The sequence below is a fragment of the Eucyclogobius newberryi genome, unplaced genomic scaffold, assembly GCF_026437365.1.
Source record: "Eucyclogobius newberryi isolate DKJ021-1_F unplaced genomic scaffold, fEucNew1.0.hap1 SCAF_7, whole genome shotgun sequence".
Classification (NCBI taxonomy): Eukaryota; Metazoa; Chordata; class Actinopteri; order Gobiiformes; family Gobiidae; genus Eucyclogobius; species Eucyclogobius newberryi.
Window position 1 is genome coordinate 4,621,702 of NW_027316389.1, and position 23,431 is coordinate 4,645,132.

The 23,431-nt window shown below is 52.1% G+C and overlaps 1 protein-coding gene across 1 annotated transcript in view; it reads right to left on the reverse strand.

Annotated features, from left to right (window-relative positions):
• Positions 1-4,090: 4,090 nt before the first annotated feature.
• poc1b (POC1 centriolar protein B) overlaps positions 4,091-23,431 on the reverse strand; it is a 103,771-nt gene continuing 84,430 nt past the window's right edge. The window contains exons 12-13 of the mRNA XM_072435584.1: positions 6,915-7,063; positions 4,091-5,530 (exon numbers count right to left, since the gene is read on the reverse strand). Coding sequence (XP_072291685.1) covers positions 4,983-5,530; positions 6,915-7,063 — 697 coding nt within the window. The 3' untranslated portion in view covers positions 4,091-4,982. The remainder of the gene's footprint in view (positions 5,531-6,914; positions 7,064-23,431) is intronic.

Genomic DNA, 23,431 nt, shown 5'->3' on the forward strand with positions numbered 1-23,431 from the left:
GATGTTCAGAATGTTCTGGATGTTCTGAATGTTCTGAATGTTCTGGACGTTCTGAATGTTCTGGATGTTCTGAACGTTCTGGATGTTCTGAATGTTCTGGATGTTCTGAATGTTCTGGATGTTCAGAATGTTCTGGATGTTCTGAATGTTCTGAATGTTCTGGACGTTCTGAACGTTCTGGATGTTCTGAACGTTCTGGATGTTCTGAATGTTCTGGATGTTCTGAATGTTCTGAACGTTCTGGATGTTCTGTATGTTCTGGATGTTCTGAATGTTCTGGATGTTCTGAATGTTCTGGATGTTCTGAATGTTCTGGATGTTCTGAATGTTCTGAATGTTCTGGATGTTCTGGATGTTCTGGATGTTCTGGATGTTCTGAATGTTCTGGATGTTCTGAATGTTCTAAATGTTCTGGATGTTCTGGATGTTCAGAATGTTCTGGATGTTCTGAATGTTCTGGATGTTCTGAACGTTCTGGATGTTCTGAATGTTCTGAATGTTCTGAACGTTCTGGATGTTCTGGACGTTCTGAATGTTCTGGATGTTCTGAATGTTCTGAACGTTCTGGATGTTCTGGATGTTCTGGACGTTCTGAACGTTCTGAATGTTCTGGATGTTCTGAATGTTCTGAATGTTCTGGATGTTCTGAATGTTCGGATGTTCTGGATGTTCGGATGTTCTGGATGTTCTGGATGTTCTGGATGTTCTGAATGTTCTGGATGTTCTGAATGTTCTGGATGTTCTAAATGTTCTGGATGTTCTGAATGTTCTGAATGTTCTGGATGTTCTGAATGTTCTGGATGTTCTGAATGTTCTGGATGTTCTGAATGTTCTAAATTTTCTGAATGTTCTGAATGTTCGGATGTTCTGAATGTTAGGATGTTCTGGATGTTGTGAATGTTCTGGATGTTGTGAATGTTCTGGATGTTCTAAATGTTCTGAATGTTCTGGATGTTCTGGATGTTCTGGATGTTCTGAATGTTCTGAATGTTCTGAATGTTCTGGATGTTCTGGATGTTCTGGACGTTCTGAATGTTCTGGATGTTCTGAATGTTCTGAATGTTCTAAATTTTCTGAATGTTCTGGATGTTCTGGATGTTCTGGATGTTCTGAATGTTCTGAATGTTCTAAATTTTCTGAATGTTCTGGATGTTCTGAATGTTCTGGATGTTCTGGATGTTCTGAATGTTCTGGATGTTCTGAACGTTCTGAATGTTCTGGACGTTCTGAATGTTCTGGATGTTCTGAACGTTCTGGATGTTCTGAATGTTCTGGATGTTCTGGATGTTCTGAACGTTCTGGATGTTCTGGATTTTCTGAATGTTCTGGATGTTCTGGATGTTCTGAACGTTCTGGATGTTCTGAATGTTCTGAACGTTCTGGATGTTCTGGACGTTCTGGATGTTCTGAACGTTCTGGATGTTCTGGATGTTCTGAACGTTCTGGATGTTCTGAACGTTCTGGATGTTCTGGACGTTCTGAATGTTCTGGATGTTCTGAATGTTCTGAATGTTCTGGATGTTCTGAATGTTCGGATGTTCTGAATGTTCTGAATGTTCGGATGTTCTGGATGTTCTGAATGTTCTGGATGTTCTGAATGTTCTGGATGTTCTAAATGTTCTGGATGTTCTGAATGTTCTGGATGTTCAGAATGTTCAGAATGTTCTGAATGTTCTGGATGTTCTGGATGTTCTGAATGTTCTGGATGTTCTGAATGTTCTGAATGTTCTGGATGTTCTGGATGTTCTGAATGTTCTGAACGTTCTGGATGTTCAGAATGTTCTGGATGTTCTGAATGTTCTGAACGTTCTGAACGTTCTGGATGTTCTGAACGTTCTGGATGTTCTGAATGTTCTGGATGTTCTGAATGTTCTGAACGTTCTGGATGTTCTGGATGTTCTGAATGTTCTGGATGTTCTGAATGTTCTGGATGTTCTGAATGTTCTGAATGTTTTGAATGTTCTGGATGTTCTGGATGTTCTGAATGTTCTGGATGTTCTGGATGTTCTGAATGTTCTGGATGTTCTGAATGTTCTAAATGTTCTGGATGTTCTGGATGTTCAGAATGTTCTGGATGTTCTGAATGTTCTGGATGTTCTGGATGTTCTGAACGTTCTGGATGTTCTGAATGTTCTGAACGTTCTGGATGTTCTGGACGTTCTGAATGTTCTGGATGTTCTGAACGTTCTGAACGTTCTGGATGTTCTGGATGTTCTGAATGTTCTGGATGTTCTAAATGTTCTGGATGTTCTGAATGTTCTGAATGTTCTGGATGTTCTGGATGTTCTGGATGTTCTGAATGTTCTGGATGTTCTGAATGTTCTGAATGTTCTGGATGTTCTGAATGTTCTGAACGTTCTGAACGTTCTGGATGTTCAGAATGTTCTGGATGTTCTGAATGTTCTGAATGTTCTGGACGTTCTGAATGTTCTGGATGTTCTGAACGTTCTGGATGTTCTGAATGTTCTGGATGTTCTGAATGTTCTGAACGTTCTGGATGTTCTGGATGTTCTGGATGTTCTGAATGTTCTGGATGTTCTGAATGTTCTGGATGTTCTAAATGTTCTGGATGTTCTGAATGTTCTGGATGTTCTGAATGTTCTGGATGTTCTGAATGTTCTGAATGTTCTGGATGTTCTGAATGTTCTGGATGTTCTGGATGTTCTGGATGTTCTGAATGTTCTGGATGTTCTGGATGTTCTGGACGTTCTGAACGTTCTGGATGTTCTGAACGTTCTGGATGTTCTGGACGTTCTGAATGTTCTGGATGTTCTGAATGTTCTGAATGTTCTGGATGTTCTGAATGTTCGGATGTTCTGAATGTTCTGAATGTTCGGATGTTCTGGATGTTCTGAATGTTCTGGATGTTCTGAATGTTCTGGATGTTCTAAATGTTCTGGATGTTCTGAATGTTCTGGATGTTCAGAATGTTCTGAATGTTCTGGATGTTCTGGATGTTCTGAATGTTCTGGATGTTCTGAATGTTCTGAATGTTCTGGATGTTCTGAATGTTCAGAATGTTCTGGATGTTCTGAATGTTCTGAATGTCCAGAACGTTCTGGACGTTCTGGATTTTCTGAATGTTCTGAACGTTCTGGATGTTCTGAATGTTCTGGATGTTCTGAATGTTCTGGATGTTCTGGATGTTCTGGATGTTCTGGATGTTCTGGATGTTCTGAATGTTCTAAATGTTCTGGATGTTCTGGATGTTCAGAATGTTCTGGATGTTCTGAATGTTCTGGATGTTCTGGATGTTCTGAACGTTCTCGATGTTCTGAATGTTCTGAACGTTCTGGATGTTCTGGACGTTCTGAATGTTCTGGATGTTCTGAATGTTCTGAACGTTCTGGATGTTCTGGATGTTCTGAACGTTCTTGATGTTCTGAACGTTCTGGATGTTCTGGACGTTCTGAATGTTCTGAATGTTCTGGATGTTCTGAATGTTCTGAATGTTCTGGATGTTCTGAATGTTCGGATGTTCTGGATGTTCTGAATGTTCGGATGTTCTGGATGTTCTGAATGTTCTGGATGTTCTGAATGTTCTGGATGTTCAGAATGTTCAGAATGTTCTGAATGTTCTGGATGTTCTGAATGTTCTGAATGTTCTGGATGTTCTGAATGTTCTGAACGTTCTGGATGTTCAGAATGTTCTGGATGTTCTGAATGTTCTGAATGTTCTGGACGTTCTGAATGTTCTGGATGTTCTGAACGTTCTGGATGTTCTGAATGTTCTGGATGTTCTGAATGTTCTGAATGTTCTGGACGTTCTGAATGTTCTGAACGTTCTGGACGTTCTGGATGTTCTGGATGTTCTGGATGTTCTGGATGTTCTGAATGTTCTGGATGTTCTAAATGTTCTGGATGTTCTGGATGTTCTGGATGTTCTAAATGTTCTGAACGTTCTGAATGTTCTGAATGTTCTGGATGTTCTGAATGTTCTGAATGTTCTGGATGTTCTGAATGTTCTGGATGTTCTGGATGTTCTGAATGTTCTGGATGTTCTGGATGTTCTGGATGTTCTGAATGTTCTGGATGTTCTGGATGTTCTGGAGCAGCAGGAAAAGTGGGCGTGACCTCGACGTCTGAACGATTCCACCAAAAACACAATCTCTTTATTTAAATATAGAATTTATGAAACATTTGATTTATAACAAATGTCGCCCTGACACAGACGTGACGCGGAAGAAGAGCAGCCAAAGTCTGAACACTAAAACATGTCTGAGTTCCTGCCCCTCAGTGAGGAGCTTGTGGCTTCGACTCCTCTCACAGGGCTCAGACTCAGGGCGGCTGTGGCTTCAGCCTCGGGGCGGCTGTGGCTTCAGACTCAGGGCGGCGGTGGCTTCAGACTCAGGGCAGTCGTGGCTTCAGCCTCAGGGCGGCCGCGGCTTCAGGCGGCTGTGGCTTCAGCCTCAGGGCGGCCGCGGCTTCAGGCGGCTGTGGCTTCAGCCTTGGGGCGGCCGTGGCTTCAGCCTCAGGGCGGCTTCAGCTTCAGCCTCGGGGCGGCTGTGGCTTCAGCCTCAGGGCGGCTTCAGCTTCAGCCTCGGGGCGGCCGTGGCTTCAGCCTCAGGGCGGCTTCAGCTTCAGCCTCGGGGCGGCTGTGGCTTCAGCCTCGGGGCGGCTGTGGCTTCAGCCTCAGGGCGGCTTCAGCTTCAGCCTCGGGGCGGATGTGGCTTCAGCCTCAGCAGCTCCAGAAACAAATGCATTTCACATTTTACAGACTAGAAAGTGCACATTGAGAGGCTCCGCCCCCTGCTGGTCTCATGGAGATGAGAATGTTCTATAGTTCAACTCGACTGCGGTTGGTTCAGTTCAGTCTTTATTTGAGGAAACAGCTCTGGTCCCTGTGGGAGTCGTCTCCATGGCAACAAGCCTGACATAAATAACAGTCTTATCCATTTGCTCTTGTCACATTCATTTCCAAAAGGAGGAGTTTCATATGTAAACGCCCACAACGCCGTGAGGTCAGAGGTCACGTGCTGCTGTCATCGCCCCGTCGCTCTGGTCTGAACTCTGGTCTGGACCGTGGTCAGGACACTGGTCTGGACCCTGGTCTGGACTCTGGTCTGGACCCTGGTCTGGACTCTGGTCTGGACTCTGGTCTGGACACTGGTCAGGACCCTGGTCTGGACCCTGGTCTGGAACCTGGTCAGGACCCTGGTCTGGACCCTGGTCTGGACTCTGGTCTGGACTCTGGTCTGGACCCTGGTCTGGACTCTGGTCTGGACCCTGGTCTGGACACTGGTCAGGACTCTGGTCTGGACACTGGTCAGGACTCTGGTCTGGACTCTGGTCTGGACTCTGGTCTGGACCGTGGTCTGGACTCTGGTCTGGACTCTGGTCTGGACCCTGGTCTGGACTCTGGTCTGGACCCTGGTCAGGACTCTGGTCTGGACCCTGGTCAGGACTCTAGTCAGGACCCTGGTCCGGTCTCCTGGTTCTGGATGGTTCTCAAAAGGTGTGACTGGTTCACGAGACACTCCTTCAGTTTGTCCTCGGTCAGAGTGAGACGCTCCTCCAGAACAGACACCGTCTGAGAGGAGGAGGAAGAGGAGGAGGAGGAGGAGGAGGAAGAGGAGGAGGAGGAGGAAGAGGAAGAGGAGGAGGAAGAGGAAGGGGAAGAGAAAGAAGGGGTTTATGTGAGTCTCTTTAGAGTTCACGTGAGTCTCTTTAGTTCACGTGAGTCTCTTTAGTTCACGTGAGTCTCTTTAGTTCACGTGAGTCTCTTTAGTTCACGTGAGTCTCTTTAGAGTTCACGTGAGTCTCTTTAGAGTTCACGTGAGTCTCTTTAATTCACGTGAGTCTCTTTAGTTCACGTGAGTCTCTTTAGTTCACGTGAGTCTCTTTAGAGTTCACGTGAGTCTCTTTAGTTCACGTAAGTCTCTTTAGTTCACGTGAGTCTCTTTAGAGTTCACGTGAGTCTCTTTAGTTCACGTGAGTCTCTTTAGTTCACGTGAGTCTCTTTAGAGTTCACGTGAGTCTCTTTAGAGTTCACGTGAGTCTCTTTAGTTCACGTGAGTCTCTTTAGTTCACGTGAGTCTCTTTAGAGTTCACGTGAGTCTCTTTAGTTCACGTGAGTCTCTTTAGAGTTCACGTGAGTCTCTTTAGAGTTCACGTGAGTCTCTTTAGTTCACGTGAGTCTCTTTAGAGTTCACGTGAGTCTCTTTAGTTCACGTGAGTCTCTTTAGAGTTCACGTGAGTCTCTTTAGTTCACGTAAGTCTCTTTAGTTCACGTGAGTCTCTTTAGAGTTCACGTGAGTCTCTTTAGAGTTCACGTGAGTCTCTTTAGTTCACGTGAGTCTCTTTAGTTCACGTGAGTCTCTTTAGTTCACGTGAGTCTCTTTAATTCACGTGAGTCTCTTTAGTTCACGTGAGTCTCTTTAGAGTTCACGTGAGTCTCTTTAGAGTTCACGTGAGTCTCTTTAATTCACGTGAGTCTCTTTAGTTCACGTGAGTCTCTTTAGAGTTCACGTGAGTCTCTTTAGTTCACGTGAGTCTCTTTAGTTCACGTGAGTCTCTTTAGTTCACGTGAGTCTCTTTAGTTCACGTGAGTCTCTTTAGTTCACGTGAGTCTCTTTAGAGTTCACGTGAGTCTCTTTAGAGTTCACGTGAGTCTCTTTAATTCACGTGAGTCTCTTTAGTTCACGTGAGTCTCTTTAGTTCACGTGAGTCTCTTTAGTTCACGTGAGTCTCTTTAGAGTTCACGTGAGTCTCTTTAGAGTTCACGTGAGTCTCTTTAGAGTTCACGTGAGTCTCTTTAATTCACCTGAGTCTCTTTAGTTCACGTGAGTCTCTTTAGTTCACGTGAGTCTCTTTAGTTCACGTGAGTCTCTTTAGTTCACGTGAGTCTCTTTAGTTCACGTGAGTCTCTTTAGAGTTCACGTGAGTCTCTTTAGAGTTCACGTGAGTCTCTGCACCTGCGTGAGAACGTCCAGATGAGCGACGATGTTTCTGAGTGTCGATGTGAGCGAGGCCGGATGCCCCGACAGCACCTCTAAACCATGCGTCTCCACTTCCTCTTCCTGCTCTGCTCGTCTCTGATTGGCCGCCGCTGTGGCTCCGCCCCCTGGCCACCCGTTAGCTTTAGCCCGAAGCTACAGACACACAGAAAGAGAGAGAAGTCTTCAAAACCCGACACTTGCATTTTTATTTTACATTTTGTTAGTTTTAAATTCTAATATTGATCTAAATGACTTAGCAACGCTGCTGAAGCTGTGAGGGGTGTGGCTAAAGCTAGCATGTTTGAGGGGCGTGGCTAAAGCTAGCATATGTGAGGGGTGTGGCTAAAGCTAGTGTGTGTGAGGGGCGTGGCTAAAGCTAGTGTGTGTGAGGGGCGTGGTTAAAGCTAGCGTGTGTGAGGGACGTGGCTAAAGCTAGCGTGTGTGAGGGGCGTGGCTAAAGCTAGTGTGTGTGAGGGGCGTGGCTAAAGCTAGTGTGTGTGAGGGGCGTGGCTAAAGCTAGTGTGTGTGTGAGGGGCGTGGCTAAAGCTAGTGTGTGTGAGGGGCGTGGCTAAAGCTAACTTGTGTGAGGGGCGTGGCTAAAGCTAGCATGTGTGAGGGGCGTGGCTAAAGCTAACTTGTGTGAGGGGCGTGGCTAAAGCTAGCATGTGTGAGGGGCGTGGCTAAAGCGAGCGTGCACGGGAACAGTTTTGCCTCATTTCTTTGACTTCTCTGCATGTGAGGGGCGTGGCTAAAGCCTCTACGCCGCGTTTGAACCTCTCTTTATGTCATGCTAATGCTAATGCTAACGTCAGACGCTTTATGACCTGGAAATATCAGATTGTGGCTCTTGACAAAGCGAGTGCCGTGCGGCCGTAAACAGGAAACAGCTGTTGCTAACGTGCTACGCTAGCTTTGTGTTGCCAAGGCTCGACATGTAGGTTAGCATCAGGGGAAACACGGCGCTTTAGCACGAGATCAAGTCTCCCTCTTCTCGTCTCTCGTCTTGTCTCCTTCTCGTCTCTCGTCTCCTTCTCGTCTCTCGTCTCCTTCTCGTCTCTCGTCTCCTTCTCGTCTCCTTCTCGTCTCTCTCTCTCGTCTCTCTCCCTCTCGTCTCCCTCTCTCTCCCTCTCTCTCGTCTCCCTCTCGTCTCTCCCTCTCGTCTCTCCCTCTCGTCTCTCTCTCTCTCGTCTCTCTCGTCTCCCTCTCGTCTCTCTCGTCTCCCTCTCGTCTCTCTCTCTCTCGTCTCCCTCTCGTCTCCCTCTCTCGTCTCTCTCTCTCGTCTCCCTCTCTCTCGTCTCTCTCTCTCTCGTCTCCCTCTCGTCTCCCTCTCTCTCGTATCCCTCTCGTCTCCCTCTCTCTCGTCTCCCTCTTGTCTCCCTCTCGTCTCCCTCTCTCTCGTATCCCTCTCGTCTCCCTCTCTCTCGTCTCCCTCTCGTCTCCCTCTCTCTCGTCTCCCTCTCGTCTTTCTCTCTCTCGTCTCCCTCTCGTCTCCCTCTCTCTCGTCTCCCTCTCGTCTCCCTCTCTCTCGTCTCCCTCTCGTCTCCCTCTCGTCCCTCTCGTCTCTCTCGTCCTCTCTCTCTCGTCTCCCTCTCGTCTCCCTCTCTCTCATCTCCCTCTCTCGTCTCTCTCTCGTCTCTCTCTCTCTCGTCTCCCTCTCGTCTCCCTCTCTCTCATCTCCCTCTCTCGTCTCTCTCTCGTCTCTCTCTCTCGTCTCCCTCTCGTCTCCCTCTCTCTCGTCTCCCTCTCTCGTCTCTCTCTCTCGTCTCCCTCTCGTCTCCCTCTCTCTCGTCTCCCTCTCGTCTGTCTCTCTCTTGTCTCCCTCTCGTCTCCCTCTCTCTCGTCTCCCTCTCGTCTGTCTCTCTCTCGTCTCCCTCTCGTCTCCCTCTCTCTCGTCTCCCTCTCTCTCGTCTCCCTCTCTCGTCTCCCTCTCGTCTCCCTCTCTCTCGTCTCCCTCTCGTCTCCCTCTCTCTCGTCTCCCTCTCGTCTTTCTCTCTCTCGTCTCCCTCTCGTCTCCCTCTCTCTCGTTTCCCTCTCTCTCGTCTCCCTCTCTCTCGTCTCCCTCTCGTCTCTCTCTCGTCTCCCTCTCGTCTCTCTCTCTCTCGTCTCCCTCTCGTCTCCCTCTCTCTCGTCTCCCTCTCTCGTCTCTCTCTCGTCTCTCTCTCTCTCGTCTCCCTCTCGTCTCCCTCTCTCTTGTCTCCCTCTCTCGTCTCTCTCTCTTCTCCCTCTCTCTCGTCTCCCTCTCTCGTCTCTCTCTCGTCTCTCTCTCTCTCGTCTCCCTCTCTCTCGTCTCCCTCTCTCTCGTCTCCCTCTCTCGTCTCTCTCTCGTCTCTCTCTCTCTCGTCTCCCTCTCGTCTCCCTCTCTCGTCTCTCTCTCTCTTCTCTCTCTCTCTCGTCTCCCTCTCTCTCGTCTCCCTCTCTCGTCTCTCTCTCGTCTCTCTCTCTCTCGTCTCCCTCTCGTTTCCCTCTCTCTCGTCTCCCTCTCTCGTCTCTCTCTCTCTCGTCTCCCTCTCGTCTCCCTCTCTCTCGTCTCCCTCTCTCGTCTCTCTCTCGTCTCTCTCTCTCGTCTCCCTCTCGTCTCCCTCTCTCTCGTCTCCCTCTCTCGTCTCTCTCTCGTCTCTCTCTCTCTCGTCTCCCTCTCGTCTCCCTCTCTCGTCTCTCTCTCTCTTCTCTCTCTCTCTCGTCTCCCTCTCTCTCGTCTCCCTCTCTCGTCTCTCTCTCGTCTCTCTCTCTCTCGTCTCCCTCTCGTCTCCCTCTCTCTCGTCTCCCTCTCTCGTCTCTCTCTCTCTCGTCTCCCTCTCGTCTCCCTCTCTCTCGTCTCCCTCTCTCGTCTCTCTCTCGTCTCTCTCTCTCTTGTCTCCCTCTCGTCTCCCTCTCTCTCGTCTCCCTCTCTCGTCTCTCTCTCTCGTCTCTCTCTCGTCTCTCTCTCTCTCGTCTCCCTCTCGTCTCCCTCTCTCGTCTCTCTCTCTCGTCTCTCTCTCTCTCGTCTCCCTCTCGTCTCCCTCTCTCGTCTCTCTCTCTCGTCTCTCTCTCTCTCGTCTCCCTCTCGTCTCCCGCTCTCGTCTCTCTCGTCTCTCTCGTCTCTCGTCTCCCTCTCGTCCCTCTCGTCTCTCGTCCCTCTCGTCTCCCTCTCGTCTCTCTCTCTCCCTCTCTCTCTCTCAGCGCTTCCTGACCACACGCGCCGCAGTCCAAAGAGCCTGACCACACCAAACCCTGGAACCAGGTTTAAAGTCGCCGCCGGCAGTGCACACGGGGGCAGCACACACGGGCAGCACACACGGGGGCAGCACACACGGGGCAGCAGCGCACACGGGCAGCGCACACGGGGGCAGCACACACGGGGCAGCACACACGGGCAGCACACACGGGGGCAGCGCACACGGGGCAGCAGCGCACACGGGCAGCGCACACGGGGGCAGCACACACGGGGGCAGCACACACGGGGGCAGCACACACGGGCAGCACACACGGGCAGCACACACGGGGCAGCACACACGGGGGCAGCACACACGGGGCAGCACACACGGGCAGCACACACGGGGCAGCACACACGGGGGCAGCACACACGGGCAGCACACACGGGGCAGCACACACGGGCAGCACACACGGGGCAGCACACACGGGGCAGCACACACGGGGGCAGCACACACGGGGGCAGCACACACGGGGGCAGCACACACGGGGCAGCACACACGGGGGCAGCACACACGGGCAGCACACACGGGGCAGCACACACGTGGGCAGACACACGGGCAGCACACACGGGGGCAGCACACACGGGGCAGCACACACGGGGGCAGCACACACGGGCAGCACACACGTGGCAGCACACACGTGGGCAGACACACGGGCAGCACACACGGGGGCAGCACACACGGGGCAGCACACACGGGGGCAGCACACACGGGCAGCACACACGGGGCAGCACACACGGGCAGCACACACGGGGCAGCACACACGGGGCAGCACACACGGGGGCAGCACACACGGGGCAGCACACACGGGGCAGCACACACGGGGGCAGCACACACGGGGGCAGCACACACGGGGCAGCACACACGGGGGCAGCACACACACGGGCAGCACACACGGGGCAGCACACACGGGGGCAGCACACACGGGGGCAGCACACACGGGGCAGCACACACGGGGGCAGCACACACGGGCAGCACACACGGGGCAGCACACACGGGCAGCACACACGGGGCAGCACACACGGGGGCAGCACACACGGGCAGCACACACGGGGCAGCACACACGGGGCAGCACACACGGGGCAGCACACACGGGGGCAGAAGGTCTGTTTTTGAACAGTGAATATTACGGTTAAATGAGTTGATTCCACTTAATTCAATAAATATCACGATTTAACAATTATTCACGGTTATTGAGACCAAACAAGAGTGAAATCTTTATTGTTTGACTGTTTTTTAAGTCTGTGACCGGATTTACATAATGAAACTTTCTGAAAGACAAAATAAAGTTAAAAGTGACAAAAACAGCCAGATTAAATAAAGTTCTTTACATCCGGGTCTGTTTTTTGGGCTTTAGATTGAACACATTTTGCTTCTAAAATCGATTAATCTCATAACCTTGACATCCGTGGTTGAGATGAACTGGTGTTGTACCATCGTTCACTCGTTGGACACACATGTTCTGTTGTATTTCACTTCGTTCACACGTGTTTCCCGTTCACGAGCTCCTGCTCTGAGCCTCACAAAAACACTCGCTTTCAATTGTCCCCGAGTCGTGACGTCAAACGTAGAGATCTGGAGTTCTCATGAGCCGTTTTTAACTCCATAAATCATCACAAACTCCATCTGAGCATCTTTAGAGTTCATGTGATCATCTTTAGAGTTCATGTGATTATCTTTAGAGTTCATGTGATCATCTTTAGAGTTCATGTGATCATCTTTAGAGTTCATGTGATTATCTTTAGAGTTCATGTGATCATCTTTAGAGTTCATGTGATCATCTTTAGAGTTCATGTGATCATCTTTAGAGTTCATGTGATCATCTTTAGAGTTCATGTGATTATCTTTAGAGTTCATGTGATCATCTTTAGAGTTCATGTGATTATCTTTAGAGTTCATGTGATCATCTTTAGAGTTCATGTGATTATCTTTAGAGTTCATGTGATCATCTTTAGAGTTCATGTGATCATCTTTAGAGTTCATGTGATCATCTTTAGAGTTCATGTGATCATCTTTAGAGTTCATGTGATCATCTTTAGAGTTCATGTGATTATCTTTAGAGTTCATGTGATCATCTTTAGAGTTCATGTGATCATCTTTAGAGTTCATGTGATCATCTTTAGAACACACAAAACCCACTCAATCCTGAAGTACTATTTATAAAGTGAATATTTTGTACATTGCTGAAAACACAACAACAACAACAACAACTTCTCGTACACAACTCATTTCATAATCCGCACAAAACCTCCTCTCTCTAAAGTTCAAGCGCGTTACTAGCCGCTAGCGCTAATTAGCTCCTGCCGCGCGCGCTCGCTTGTTGTCGCTCGATGGCTCTCGAGACGCCCACGCCGGCTAAAAATGGCCCCGGAGCGGTTCAAAGCCGGCGGGTCTAAAAACGCTCCGAGTGTCGCCCGTCGCTCCTGGAAACGCTTTTGTCCGAGGAAAGTGGTTTGTTTTGGTCTCATTGTTTGGCGCGGTTCGAGTGGCGAGGACGATTACCACGAGGAGCGAGTCGTGACCAGCGACAATGGGCGGGGAATCCCACCAGGACTCGGGTCATTGAAGGAGGTTTTCCACGCGCTGTGATGTGTGTGTGTGTGCAAAAACTACAGCAACAAACGACACGATAATCAAGAATGAAAGGAATACTGTCTCACAAAAAGAGGGAGGGTCCAAACAGAGGGAGGGTCCAAAGAGGGAGGGTACAAAAAGAGGGAGGGTCCAAAAAGAGGGAGGGTCCAAACAGAGGGAGGGTCCAAAGAGGGAGGGAACAAACAGAGGGAGGGTCCAAACAGAGGGAGGGTCCAAACAGAGGGAGGGTCCAAAAAGAGGGAGGGTCCAAAAAGAGGGAGGGTCCAAAGAGGGAGGGTCCAAACAGAGGGAGGGTCCAAACAGAGGGAGGGTCCAAACAGAGGGAGGGTCCAAAAAGAGGGAGGGTCCAAAAAGAGGGAGGGTCCAAACAGAGGGAGGGTCCAAAGAGGGAGGGAACAAACAGAGGGAGGGTCCAAACAGAGGGAGGGTCCAAACAGAGGGAGGGTCCAAAAAGAGGGAGGGTCCAAAGAGGGAGGGAACAAACAGAGGGAGGGTCCAAACAGAGGGAGGGTCCAAACAGAGGGAGGGTCCAAAAAGAGGGAGGGTCCAAAAAGAGGGAGGGTCCAAAAAGAAGTAGGGTTCCAAAAGTCTACAGTCCCCGGGTCACTCTACAGTCCCCGGGTCACTCTACAGTCCCCGGGTCACCCTACAGTCCCCGGGTCACCCTAAAGTCCCCTGGTCACCCTAAAATCCTCTGGTCACCCTAAAGTCCCCGGGTCACCCTACAGTCCCCGGGTCACTCTACAGTCCCCAGGTCACTCTACAGTCCCCAGGTCACCCTAAAGTCCCCGGGTCACCCTAAAGTCCCCGGGTCACTCTACAGTCCCCGGGTCACTCTAAAGTCCCCGGGTCACCCTAAAGTCCCCGGGTCACCCTAAAGTCCCTGTGTCACTCTAAAGTCCCCGGGTCACCCTAAAGTCCCTGTGTCACTCTAAAGTCCCCGGGTCACTCTACAGTCCCCGGGTCACCCTAAAGTCCCTGTGTCACTCTAAAGTCCCCGGGTCACTCTACAGTCCCCGGGTCACCCTAAAGTCCCCGGGTCACTCTACAGTCCCCGGGTCATTCTAAAGTCCCTGGGTCACTCTACAGTCCCCGGGTCACTCTACAGTCCCCGGGTCACCCTAAAGTCCCTGTGTCACTCTAAAGTCCCCGGGTCACTCTACAGTCCCCGGGTCACCCTAAAGTCCCTGTGTCACTCTAAAGTCCCCGGGTCACTCTACAGTCCCCGGGTCACCCTAAAGTCCCCGGGTCACTCTACAGTCCCCGGGTCATTCTAAAGTCCCTGGGTCACTCTACAGTCCCCGGGTCACTCTACAGTCCCCGGGTCACCCTAAAGTCCCTGTGTCACTCTAAAGTCCCCGGGTCACTCTACAGTCCCCGGGTCACCCTAAAGTCCCCGGGTCACTCTACAGTCCCCGGGTCATTCTAAAGTCCCTGGGTCACTCTACAGTCCCCGGGTCATTCTACAGTCCCCGGGTCACCCTAAAGTCCCTGTGTCACTCTAAAGTCCCCGGGTCACTCTACAGTCCCCTGGTCACCCTAAAGTCCCTGTGTCACTCTAAAGTCCCCGGGTCACTCTACAGTCCCCAGGTCACCCTAAAGTCCCCGGGTCACTCTACAGTCCCCGGGTCATTCTAAAGTCCCTGGGTCACTCTACAGTCCCCGGGTCACTCTACAGTCCCCGGGTCACCCTAAAGTCCCTGTGTCACTCTAAAGTCCCCGGGTCACTCTACAGTCCCCGGGTCACCCTAAAGTCCCTGTGTCACTCTAAAGTCCCCGGGTCACTCTACAGTCCCCGGGTCACCCTAAAGTCCCCGGGTCACTCTACAGTCCCCGGGTCACTCTACAGTCCCCGGGTCACCCTAAAGTCCCTGTGTCACTCTAAAGTCCCCGGGTCACTCTACAGTCCCCGGGTCACCCTAAAGTCCCCGGGTCACTCTACAGTCCCCGGGTCACCCTAAAGTCCCTGTGTCACTCTAAAGTCCCCGGGTCACTCTACAGTCCCCGGGTCACCCTAAAGTCCCTGTGTCACTCTAAAGTCCCCGGGTCACTCTACAGTCCCCGGGTCACCCTAAAGTCCCCGGGTCACTCTACAGTGCTAGCTCAGTGATAGCATCAGTGCTAGCTCAGTGTTAGCATCAGTGCTAGCTCAGTGTTAGCATCAGTGCTAGCCCAGTGTTAGCATCAGTGCTAGCTCAGTGTTAGCATCAGTGCTAGCTCAGTGTTAGCATCAGTGCTTCTTCTTCTTCTTTTGTTTTGCCAAAATGATTCATTAAACAGGAACGTTAAAGTGTGAAAAGGGGATGAGAGAGAAGGGAGGACATTCAGCAGTTGTGGTGGACGTTCTGACAACACGACAAAGGTTTTAGGTGAACACTTCACCAAAGGACGTGTTTGTGCTGCAATGCTAACGCTAATTCTGCTGTTAAAACTGTTGAGGCATGAAAAAATGTGAACTAAAAACACATTAAAATAAACTAAAATCATCATTGTTTATTTTATATTTTAATTCTAATAAAAGTTAGCATTAGCAGTGAGAAACGGTTAGCGTAGCCACCTGCTGCTGTGAGTGCTGTGCTCCTCATGAGACGTTCATAAAGTATATCTTATCTTAACAGGAATATAATAGTAATCAATGGGAATAAAAAGTGAATAAAGCTTCTGCAGGTTGTGTCTAAAAAGGAGTGAAGCACAGAAGTAAATAAAACCTGAACATTTCATGGTTAAAAAGGAGATAATCACACAGACCCAGTGATGTCATGATGGAAATATCGGTCACGGCCACAATCCCGAGAACAAACAAACATTAAATCACTAAAGTGGATAAGAACAGTATCAAATGTTCCTAGAAAGAGGGTTAAAGACGCTCGGCTGTCGCTGATCTTTACTTTTACCGGCTCCTAATCTCGTCAGAGGATTGTAACGGCACAAAAGTGACACACAAGAGTGTGTCGGGTGAAAATAGGTCAATGAGCCGCCGTTTGTGTGGTTTCACTACGCGGAAAGCAGGAAGCTACTAACGAGGCCAAATTACAACCGACGAGGCCCAATTACAACCGACGAGGGCCAAGAAATGACATTTAGAGAGGTCTGAGGAAGAGCTAAAACAAGACAAAGCCAGAACCAAACCAAGACAAAACCAGGACTAAACGTAGAATAAACCAGGACAAAACCAGGGTTACACCAGGAGGACTAGGGAATTACATCTAGAGAGAGGAAGAGAAAGGTCTAACCAAGGACTAAACCAGATCTAAACCAAGACCAAAGCCAGAACAAAACCAAGAGGAGTGAACCAAGGGAAGAACGGGACAAAACAAGGCAAAACCAGGACAAAATCAGGACTAAACCTAGAATAAACCAGGACAAAATCAGGGCTACACCAGGAGGACCAGGAGCGAGAGAGGAAGAGGGAGTAAGAGGGAGGAAGAGGGAGTAAGAGAGGAAGAGGGAGGAAGAGGGAGGAAGAGGGAGTAAGAGGGAGGAAGAGGGAGTAAGAGGGAGGAAGAGGGAGGAAGAGGGAGGAAGAGGGAGTAAGAGGGAGGAAGAGGGAGGAAGCGGGAGGAAGAGGGAGGAAGAGGGGAGGAAGAGGGAGGAAGAGGGGAGGAAGAGGGAGGAAGAGGGAGTAAAAGGAAGTAAGAGGGAGTAAAAGGGAGTAAGAGGGAGGATGAGGGAGGAAGAGGGAGGAAGAGGGAGGAAGAGGGAGGAAGAGGGAGTAAAAGGAAGTAAGAGGGAGTAAAAGGGAGTAAGAGGGAGGATGAGGGAGGAAGAGGGAGTAAGAGGGAGTAAGAGGGAGGAAGAGGGAGGAAGAGGGAGTAAAAGGAAGTAAGAGGGAGTAAAAGGGAGTAAGAGGGAGTAAGAGGGAGGAAGAGGGAGGAAGAGGGAGGATGAGGGAGGAAGAGGGAGTAAGAGGGAGGAAGAGGGAGGAAGAGGGAGTAAAAGGAAGTAAGAGGGAGTAAAAGGGAGTAAGAGGGAGGATGAGGGAGGAAGAGGGAGTAAAAGGAAGTAAGAGGGAGTAAAAGGGAGTAAGAGGGAGTAAGAGGGAGGAAGAGGGAGGAAGAGGGAGTAAAAGGAAGTAAGAGGGAGTAAGAGGGAGGAAGAGGGAGGAAGAGGGAGTAAGAGGGAGTAAGAGGGAGGAAGAGGGAGGAAGAGGGAGTAAAAGGAAGTAAGAGGGAGTAAAAGGGAGTAAGAGGGAGTAAGAGGGAGGAAGAGGGAGGAAGAGGGAGTAAAAGGAAGTAAGAGGGAGTAAGAGGGAGGAAGAGGGAGGAAGAGGGAGTAAGAGGGAGTAAGAGGGAGGAAGAGGGAGGAAGAGGGAGTAAAAGGAAGTAAGAGGGAGTAAAAGGGAGTAAGAGGGAGTAAGAGGGAGGAAGAGGGAGGAAGAGGGAGGATGAGGGAGGAAGAGGGAGTAAGAGGGAGTAAGAGGGAGGAAGAGGGAGTAAAAGGAAGTAAGAGGGAGGAAGAGGGAGGAAGAGGGAGTAAGAGGGAGGAAGAGGGAGGAAGAGGGAGGAAGAGGGAGTAAAAGGAAGTAAGAGGAAGTAAAAGGGAGGAAGAGGGAGTAAAAGGAAGTAAGAGGGAGTAAAAGGGAGTAAGAGGGAGTAAGAGGGAGGAAGAGGGAGGAAGAGGGAGGATGAGGGAGGAAGAGGGAGTAAGAGGGAGTAAGAGGGAGGAAGAGGGAGGAAGAGGGAGTAAAAGGAAGTAAGAGGGAGTAAGAGGGAGGAAGAGGGAGGAAGAGGGAGTAAAAGGAAGTAAGAGGGAGTAAGAGGGAGTAAGAGGGAGTAAGAGGGAGGAAGAGGGAGGAAGAGGGAGTAAAAGGAAGTAAGAGGGAGTAAAAGGGAGTAAGAGGGAGGAAGAGGGAGGAAGAGGGAGGATGAGGGAGGAAGAGGGAGTAAGAGGGAGTAAGAGGGAGGAAGAGGGAGGAAGAGGGAGTAAAAGGAAGTAAGAGGGAGTAAGAGGGAGGAAGAGGGAGGAAGAGGGAGGAAGAGGGAGTAAGAGGGAGGAAGAGGGAGGAAGAGGGAGTAAAAGGAAGTAAGAGGGAGTAAGAGGGAGGAAGAGGGAGGAAGAGGGAGTAAGAGGGAGGAAGAGGGAGGAAGAGGGAGGAAGAGGGAGTAAGAGGGAGGAAGAGGGAGGAAGAGGGAGTAAGAGGGAGGAAGAGGGAGGAAGAGGGAGGAAGAGGGAGGAAGAGGGAGTAAGAGGGAGTAAGAGGGAGGAAGAGGGAGGAAGAGGGAGGAAGAGGGAGGAAGAGGGAGGAAGAGCTAAAGTAAGAGCTGGTTTAGACCTAAACCAGGTCTAAACCAGGTCAAACTCAGATGTTCAGCACCTCCCACAGAACAGTAGAGCAGAACAAAACTATAACCAGGACTAAACCAGGCCTAAACCAGGCCTAAACCAGCTCTAAACCAGGCCTAAACCAGGCCTAAACCAGATCTAAACCAGGCCTAAACCAGGCCTAAACCAGGCCTAAACCAGGCCTAAACCAGATCTAAACCAGCTCTAAACCAGGCCTAAACCAGGCCTAAACCAGATCTAAACCAGGTCTAAACCAGGACTAAACCAGCTCTAAACCAGGCCTAAACCAGGCCTAAACCAGATCTAAACCAGGTCTAAACCAGGACTAAACCAGATCTAAACCAGGTCTAAACCAGGTCTAAACCAGGTCTAAACCAGGACTAAATCAGGTCTAAATCAGGTCTAAATCAGGTCTAAACCAGGTCTAAACCAGGTCTAAACCAGGTCTAAACCAGGACTAAATCAGGTCTAAATCAGGTCTAAATCAGGTCTAAATCAGGTCTAAACCAGGTCTAAACCAGGTCTAAACCAGGACTAAACCAGGACTAAACCAGGTCTAGCCTTCAGTAAACTGCTGTTTCTCTCCGGTCAGAGTAAATCCCATTGGCGTGTATAAGTTCAGTGTTTTGTGTTTTGTCCGTGGGAAAGTTCATTAAAATGCGAATAATGCGGCTAAATCCGAGTAAGGGGCTTTAAAATGGGCTAATCCCGCTAACGACGCTAGCTCTCTTGCTTCCCCGGCGCAACGAGATCGAGGAAAAGCAATCTGGGAAACGAAGAAAACAGGAAATGCACGAAAGGAAAGGAAGGGAAACAACATGAGGGTCAAGGAGAGGTCACAACCGGAGCTATCGTGGAGAAAGTACACAGAGGGGACAACACAAAGCGGGACAACGCAGAAGACAAATGTCATTCACGGCAGCACATGTTTTTTTGTTCCAGTTGCCGCGTTAAAAAGAAACAACAGAAGCTTCGATGTGTTTGAATCTGTGTTTGCCAAACGTGATGCTATCTGCATGGTAGCCGTTAGCTCTGTGACTAAATCTCACATCGTATTCATTGATTTGCCCATTTAATTTCATCTACCACATACTTTACACACAATTTAAAGAGACTGGTGTTATTAGTTCTTCTGACGTGAGACAAAAGGACCAGAAGAACGATAAATTTTAACATGTAAACTGAATTTAATCAATGGTTCCTGGAAGCGTCCCAGGGGCAGGTGTGCGTCCCACAAAGCGGCTCTGCGACTTAGCCGCGTTGCCACACAGAGACGCTAATCAGCTTTGCGCCACTTAAGCTAATACCCCGAAACGCGCCTGTTCATTCACAACAGTCCCGGCCTCTGTCCGCGCGCCGCTCCCAAAACACGGGCCGAACCCGCCGAGCAGACTTGGCTAACGCTTCGCTAACGTTTCCCACGAGAGACGACGATTAGCGCAGAAGAAAATACGCCGCGGTACAAAAGAAAGAGGCTTTGGCGTCTGTGATGTGGGGAAACGACAGGTTTGATCGTGGTTATTGGCGCCAAACGGGCGTTACTGAACGGCGAACGTGAGTTTGTGAACGAGACGACAAAATCACGTGAGATTTAGGATCGACATCAGCCACTGAAGAGTTAAAGACTCTAGAGGGGTCTCATCTTCAATAACTGACCATCAAATAGAAACACCTCCTCCTCTACTCCCGGTTGTACCTCCTCCTCTCCTCCCCACTGCACCTCCTCCTCCTCTCCGCTGCACCTCCTCCTCCTCTCCGCTGCACCTCCTCCTCCTCTCTCCCCTGCACCTCCTCCTCCTCTCCCCGCTGCACCTCCTCCTCCTCTCCCCGCTGCACCTCCTCCTCCTCTCTCCCCTGCACCTCCTCCTCCTCTCCCCGCTGCACCTCCTCCTCTCCGCTGCACCTCCTCCTCCTCTCCCCGCTGCACCTCCTCCTCTCCGCTGCACCTCCTCCTCCTCTCCGCTGCACCTCCTCCTCCTCTCCGCTGCACCTCCTCCTCCTCTCTCCCCTGCACCTCCTCCTCCTCTCCCCGCTGCACCTCCTCCTCTCCCCGCTGCACCACGGGGCTGAACGGGGCTGAACGGGGCTGAACGAGGCTGAACGGGGCTGAACGAGGCTGAACGGGGCTGAACGGGGCTGAACGGGGCTGAACGGGGCTGAACGGGGCTGAACGGGGCTGAACGGGGCTGAACGAGGCTGAACGGGGCTGAACGGGGCTGAACGGGGCTGAACGAGGCTGAACGTGCAGCGCCGCGTCGCCCCCAGAAACACACCATAACCGGCTGCACTCGCCAGGACATGATGTAAGGCGCTGCACAAGGATGAAAATAACTCTGATGAAACTCATTCATGCTTCAGAGAGCGAGACACGATGTACTGCAGTACTGCAGTTCTGAAGTACTGCAAACGAGCAGAATATACAGAAAACACCAGAGAATTTACAGAAAATACCACAGAATATACAGAATAATAACACAAATATATATATTCATAAAATTACATTCATCGGAGCCGCGATGTCATTTCGTAGAAAATGTGCAGAAATAAGAGCCCAATAAAGAAACGCTGTTAGACAGGGGGCTTCACGGGGGCTTCATGGGGGCTTCACGGGGGCTTCATAGGGGCTTCACGGGGGCTTCACGGGGGCTTCATGGGGGCGAGTGGGCTTCATGGGGGCTTCATGGGGAATTCACGGGGGCTTCATGGGGGCTTCACGGAGGCTTCACGTGGGCTTCACGGGGGCTTCATGGGGGCGAGTGGGCTTCATGGGGGCGAGTGGGCTTCACGGGGGCTTCACGGGGGCGAGTGGGCTTCACGGGGGCTTCACGGGGGCGAGTGGGCTTCACGGGGGCTTCACAGGGGCGAGTGGGCTTCATGGGGGCTAGTGGGCTTCATGGGGGCTTCACGGGGCGCGTGGGCTTCACGGGGCGCGTGGGCTTCACGGGGGCGAGTGGGTTTCATGGGGGCTTCACAGGGAGGGTGGGCTTCATGGGGGCTTCACAGGGGCGAGTGGGCTTCATGGGGGATTCACAGGGAGAGTGGGCTTCATGGGGGCTTCACAGGGGCGAGTGGGCTTCATGGGGGCTTCACGGGGGCGAGTGGGCTTCACGGGGGCGAGTTGGCTTCATGGGGGCTTCACAGGGAGAGTGGGCTTCACAGGGAGAGTGGGCTTCACGGGGGCTTCACAGGGAGAGTGGGCTTCATGGGGGCTTCACGGGGGCGAGTGGGCTTCATGGGGGCTTCACAGGGAGAGTGGGCTTCATGGGGGCTTCACAGGGAGAGTGGGCTTCACGGGGGCTTCACGGGGGCGAGTGAGCTTCACGGGGGCTTCACGGGGGCGAGTGGGCTTCACGGGGGCTTCACAGGGGCGAGTGGGCTTCATGGGGGCTTCACGGGGGCGAGTGGGCTTCATGGGGGCTTCACGGGGCGCGTGGGCTTCACGGGGCGCGTGGGCTTCACGGGGGCGAGTGGGTTTCATGGGGGCTTCACAGGGAGGGTGGGCTTCATGGGGGCTTCACAGGGGCGAGTGGGCTTCATGGGGGATTCACAGGGGCGAGTGGGCTTCATGGGGGCTTCACGGGGGCGAGTGGGCTTCACAGGGGCGAGTTGGCTTCATGGGGGCTTCACAGGGGCGAGTGGGCTTCATGGGGGCTTCACAAGGAGAGTGGGCTTCATGGGGGCTTCACAGGGAGAGTGGGCTTCATGGGGGCTTCACAGGGAGAGTGGACTTCATGGGGGCTTCACAGGGAGAGTGGGCTTCATGGGGGCTTCACAGGGGCGAGTGGGCTTCATGGGAGCTTCACAGGGGCGAGTGGGCTTCATGGGGGCTTCACAGGGGCGAGTGGTCTTCATGGGGGCTTCACAGGGGTGAGTGGGCTTCATGGGGGCTTCACGGGGGCTTCACGGGGAGAGTGGGCTTCATGGGGGCTTCACAGGGGCGAGTGTGCTTCATGGGGGCTTCACGGGGGCGAGTGGGCTTCCTGGGGGCTTCACAGGGGCGAGTGTGCTTCACGGGGGCTTCACAGGGGCGAGTGGGCTTCATGGGGGCTTCACAGGGGTGAGTGGGCTTCATGGGGGCTTCACGGGGGCTTCACGGGGAAAGTGGGCTTCATGGGGGCTTCACAGGGGTGAGTGGGCTTCATGGGGGCTTCACGGGGGCTTCACGGGGAGAGTGGGCTTCATGGGGGCTTCACAGGGGCGAGTGTGCTTCATGGGGGCTTCACGGGGGCGAGTGGGCTTCCTGGGGGCTTCACAGGGGCGAGTGTGCTTCACGGGGGCTTCACAGGGGCGAGTGGGCTTCCTGGGGGCTTCACAGGGGCGAGTGGGCTTCATGGGGGCTTCACAGGGGTGAGTGGGCTTCATGGGGGCTTCACGGGGGCTTCACGGGGAGAGTGGGCTTCATGGGGGCTTCACAGGGAGAGTGGGCTTCATGGGGGCTTCACAGGGAGAGTGGGCTTCATGGGGGCTTCACAGGGAGAGTGGGCTTCATGGGGGCTTCACAGGGGCGAGTGGGCTTCATGGGGGCTTCACAGGGGCGAGTGGGCTTCACGGGGGCGAGTGGGCTTCACGGGGGCGAGTGGGCTTCATGGGGGCTTCACGGGGGCAAGTGGGCTTCACGGGGGCTTCACAGGGGCGAGTGGGCTTCATGAGGGCTTCACAGGGGCGAGTGGGCTTCATGGGGGCTTCACAGGGAGGGTGGGCTTCATGGAGGCTTCACAGGGGCGAGTGGGCTTCATGGGGGATTCACAGGGGCGAGTGGGCTTCATGGGGGCTTCACAGGGGCGAGTGGGCTTCACGGGGGCGAGTGGGCTTCACGGGGGCGAGTGGGCTTCATGGGGGCTTCACGGGGGCAAGTGGGCTTCACGGGGGCTTCACAGGGGCGAGTGGGCTTCATGAGGGCTTCACAGGGGCGAGTGGGCTTCATGGGGGCTTCACAGGGAGGGTGGGCTTCATGGAGGCTTCACAGGGGCGAGTGGGCTTCATGGGGGATTCACAGGGGCGAGTGGGCTTCATGGGGGCTTCACGGGGGCGAGTGGGCTTCACAGGGGCGAGTTGGCTTCATGGGGGCTTCACAGGGGCGAGTGGGCTTCATGGGGGCTTCACAGGGGCGAGTGGGCTTCATGGGGGCTTCACAGGGGAGAGTGGGCTTCATGGGGGCTTCACAAGGAGAGTGGGCTTCATGGGGGCTTCACAGGGAGAGTGGGCTTCATGGGGGCTTCACAGGGAGAGTGGGCTTCATGGGGGCTTCACAGGGGCGAGTGGGCTTCATGGGGGCTTCACAGGGGTGAGTGGGCTTCATGGGGGCTTCACAGGGACGAGTGGGCTTCACGGGGGCTTCACAGGGAGGGTGGGCTTCACGGGGGCTTCACAGGGATTGTGGGCTTCATGGGGGCTTCACAGGGAGAGTGGGCTTCACGGGGGCGA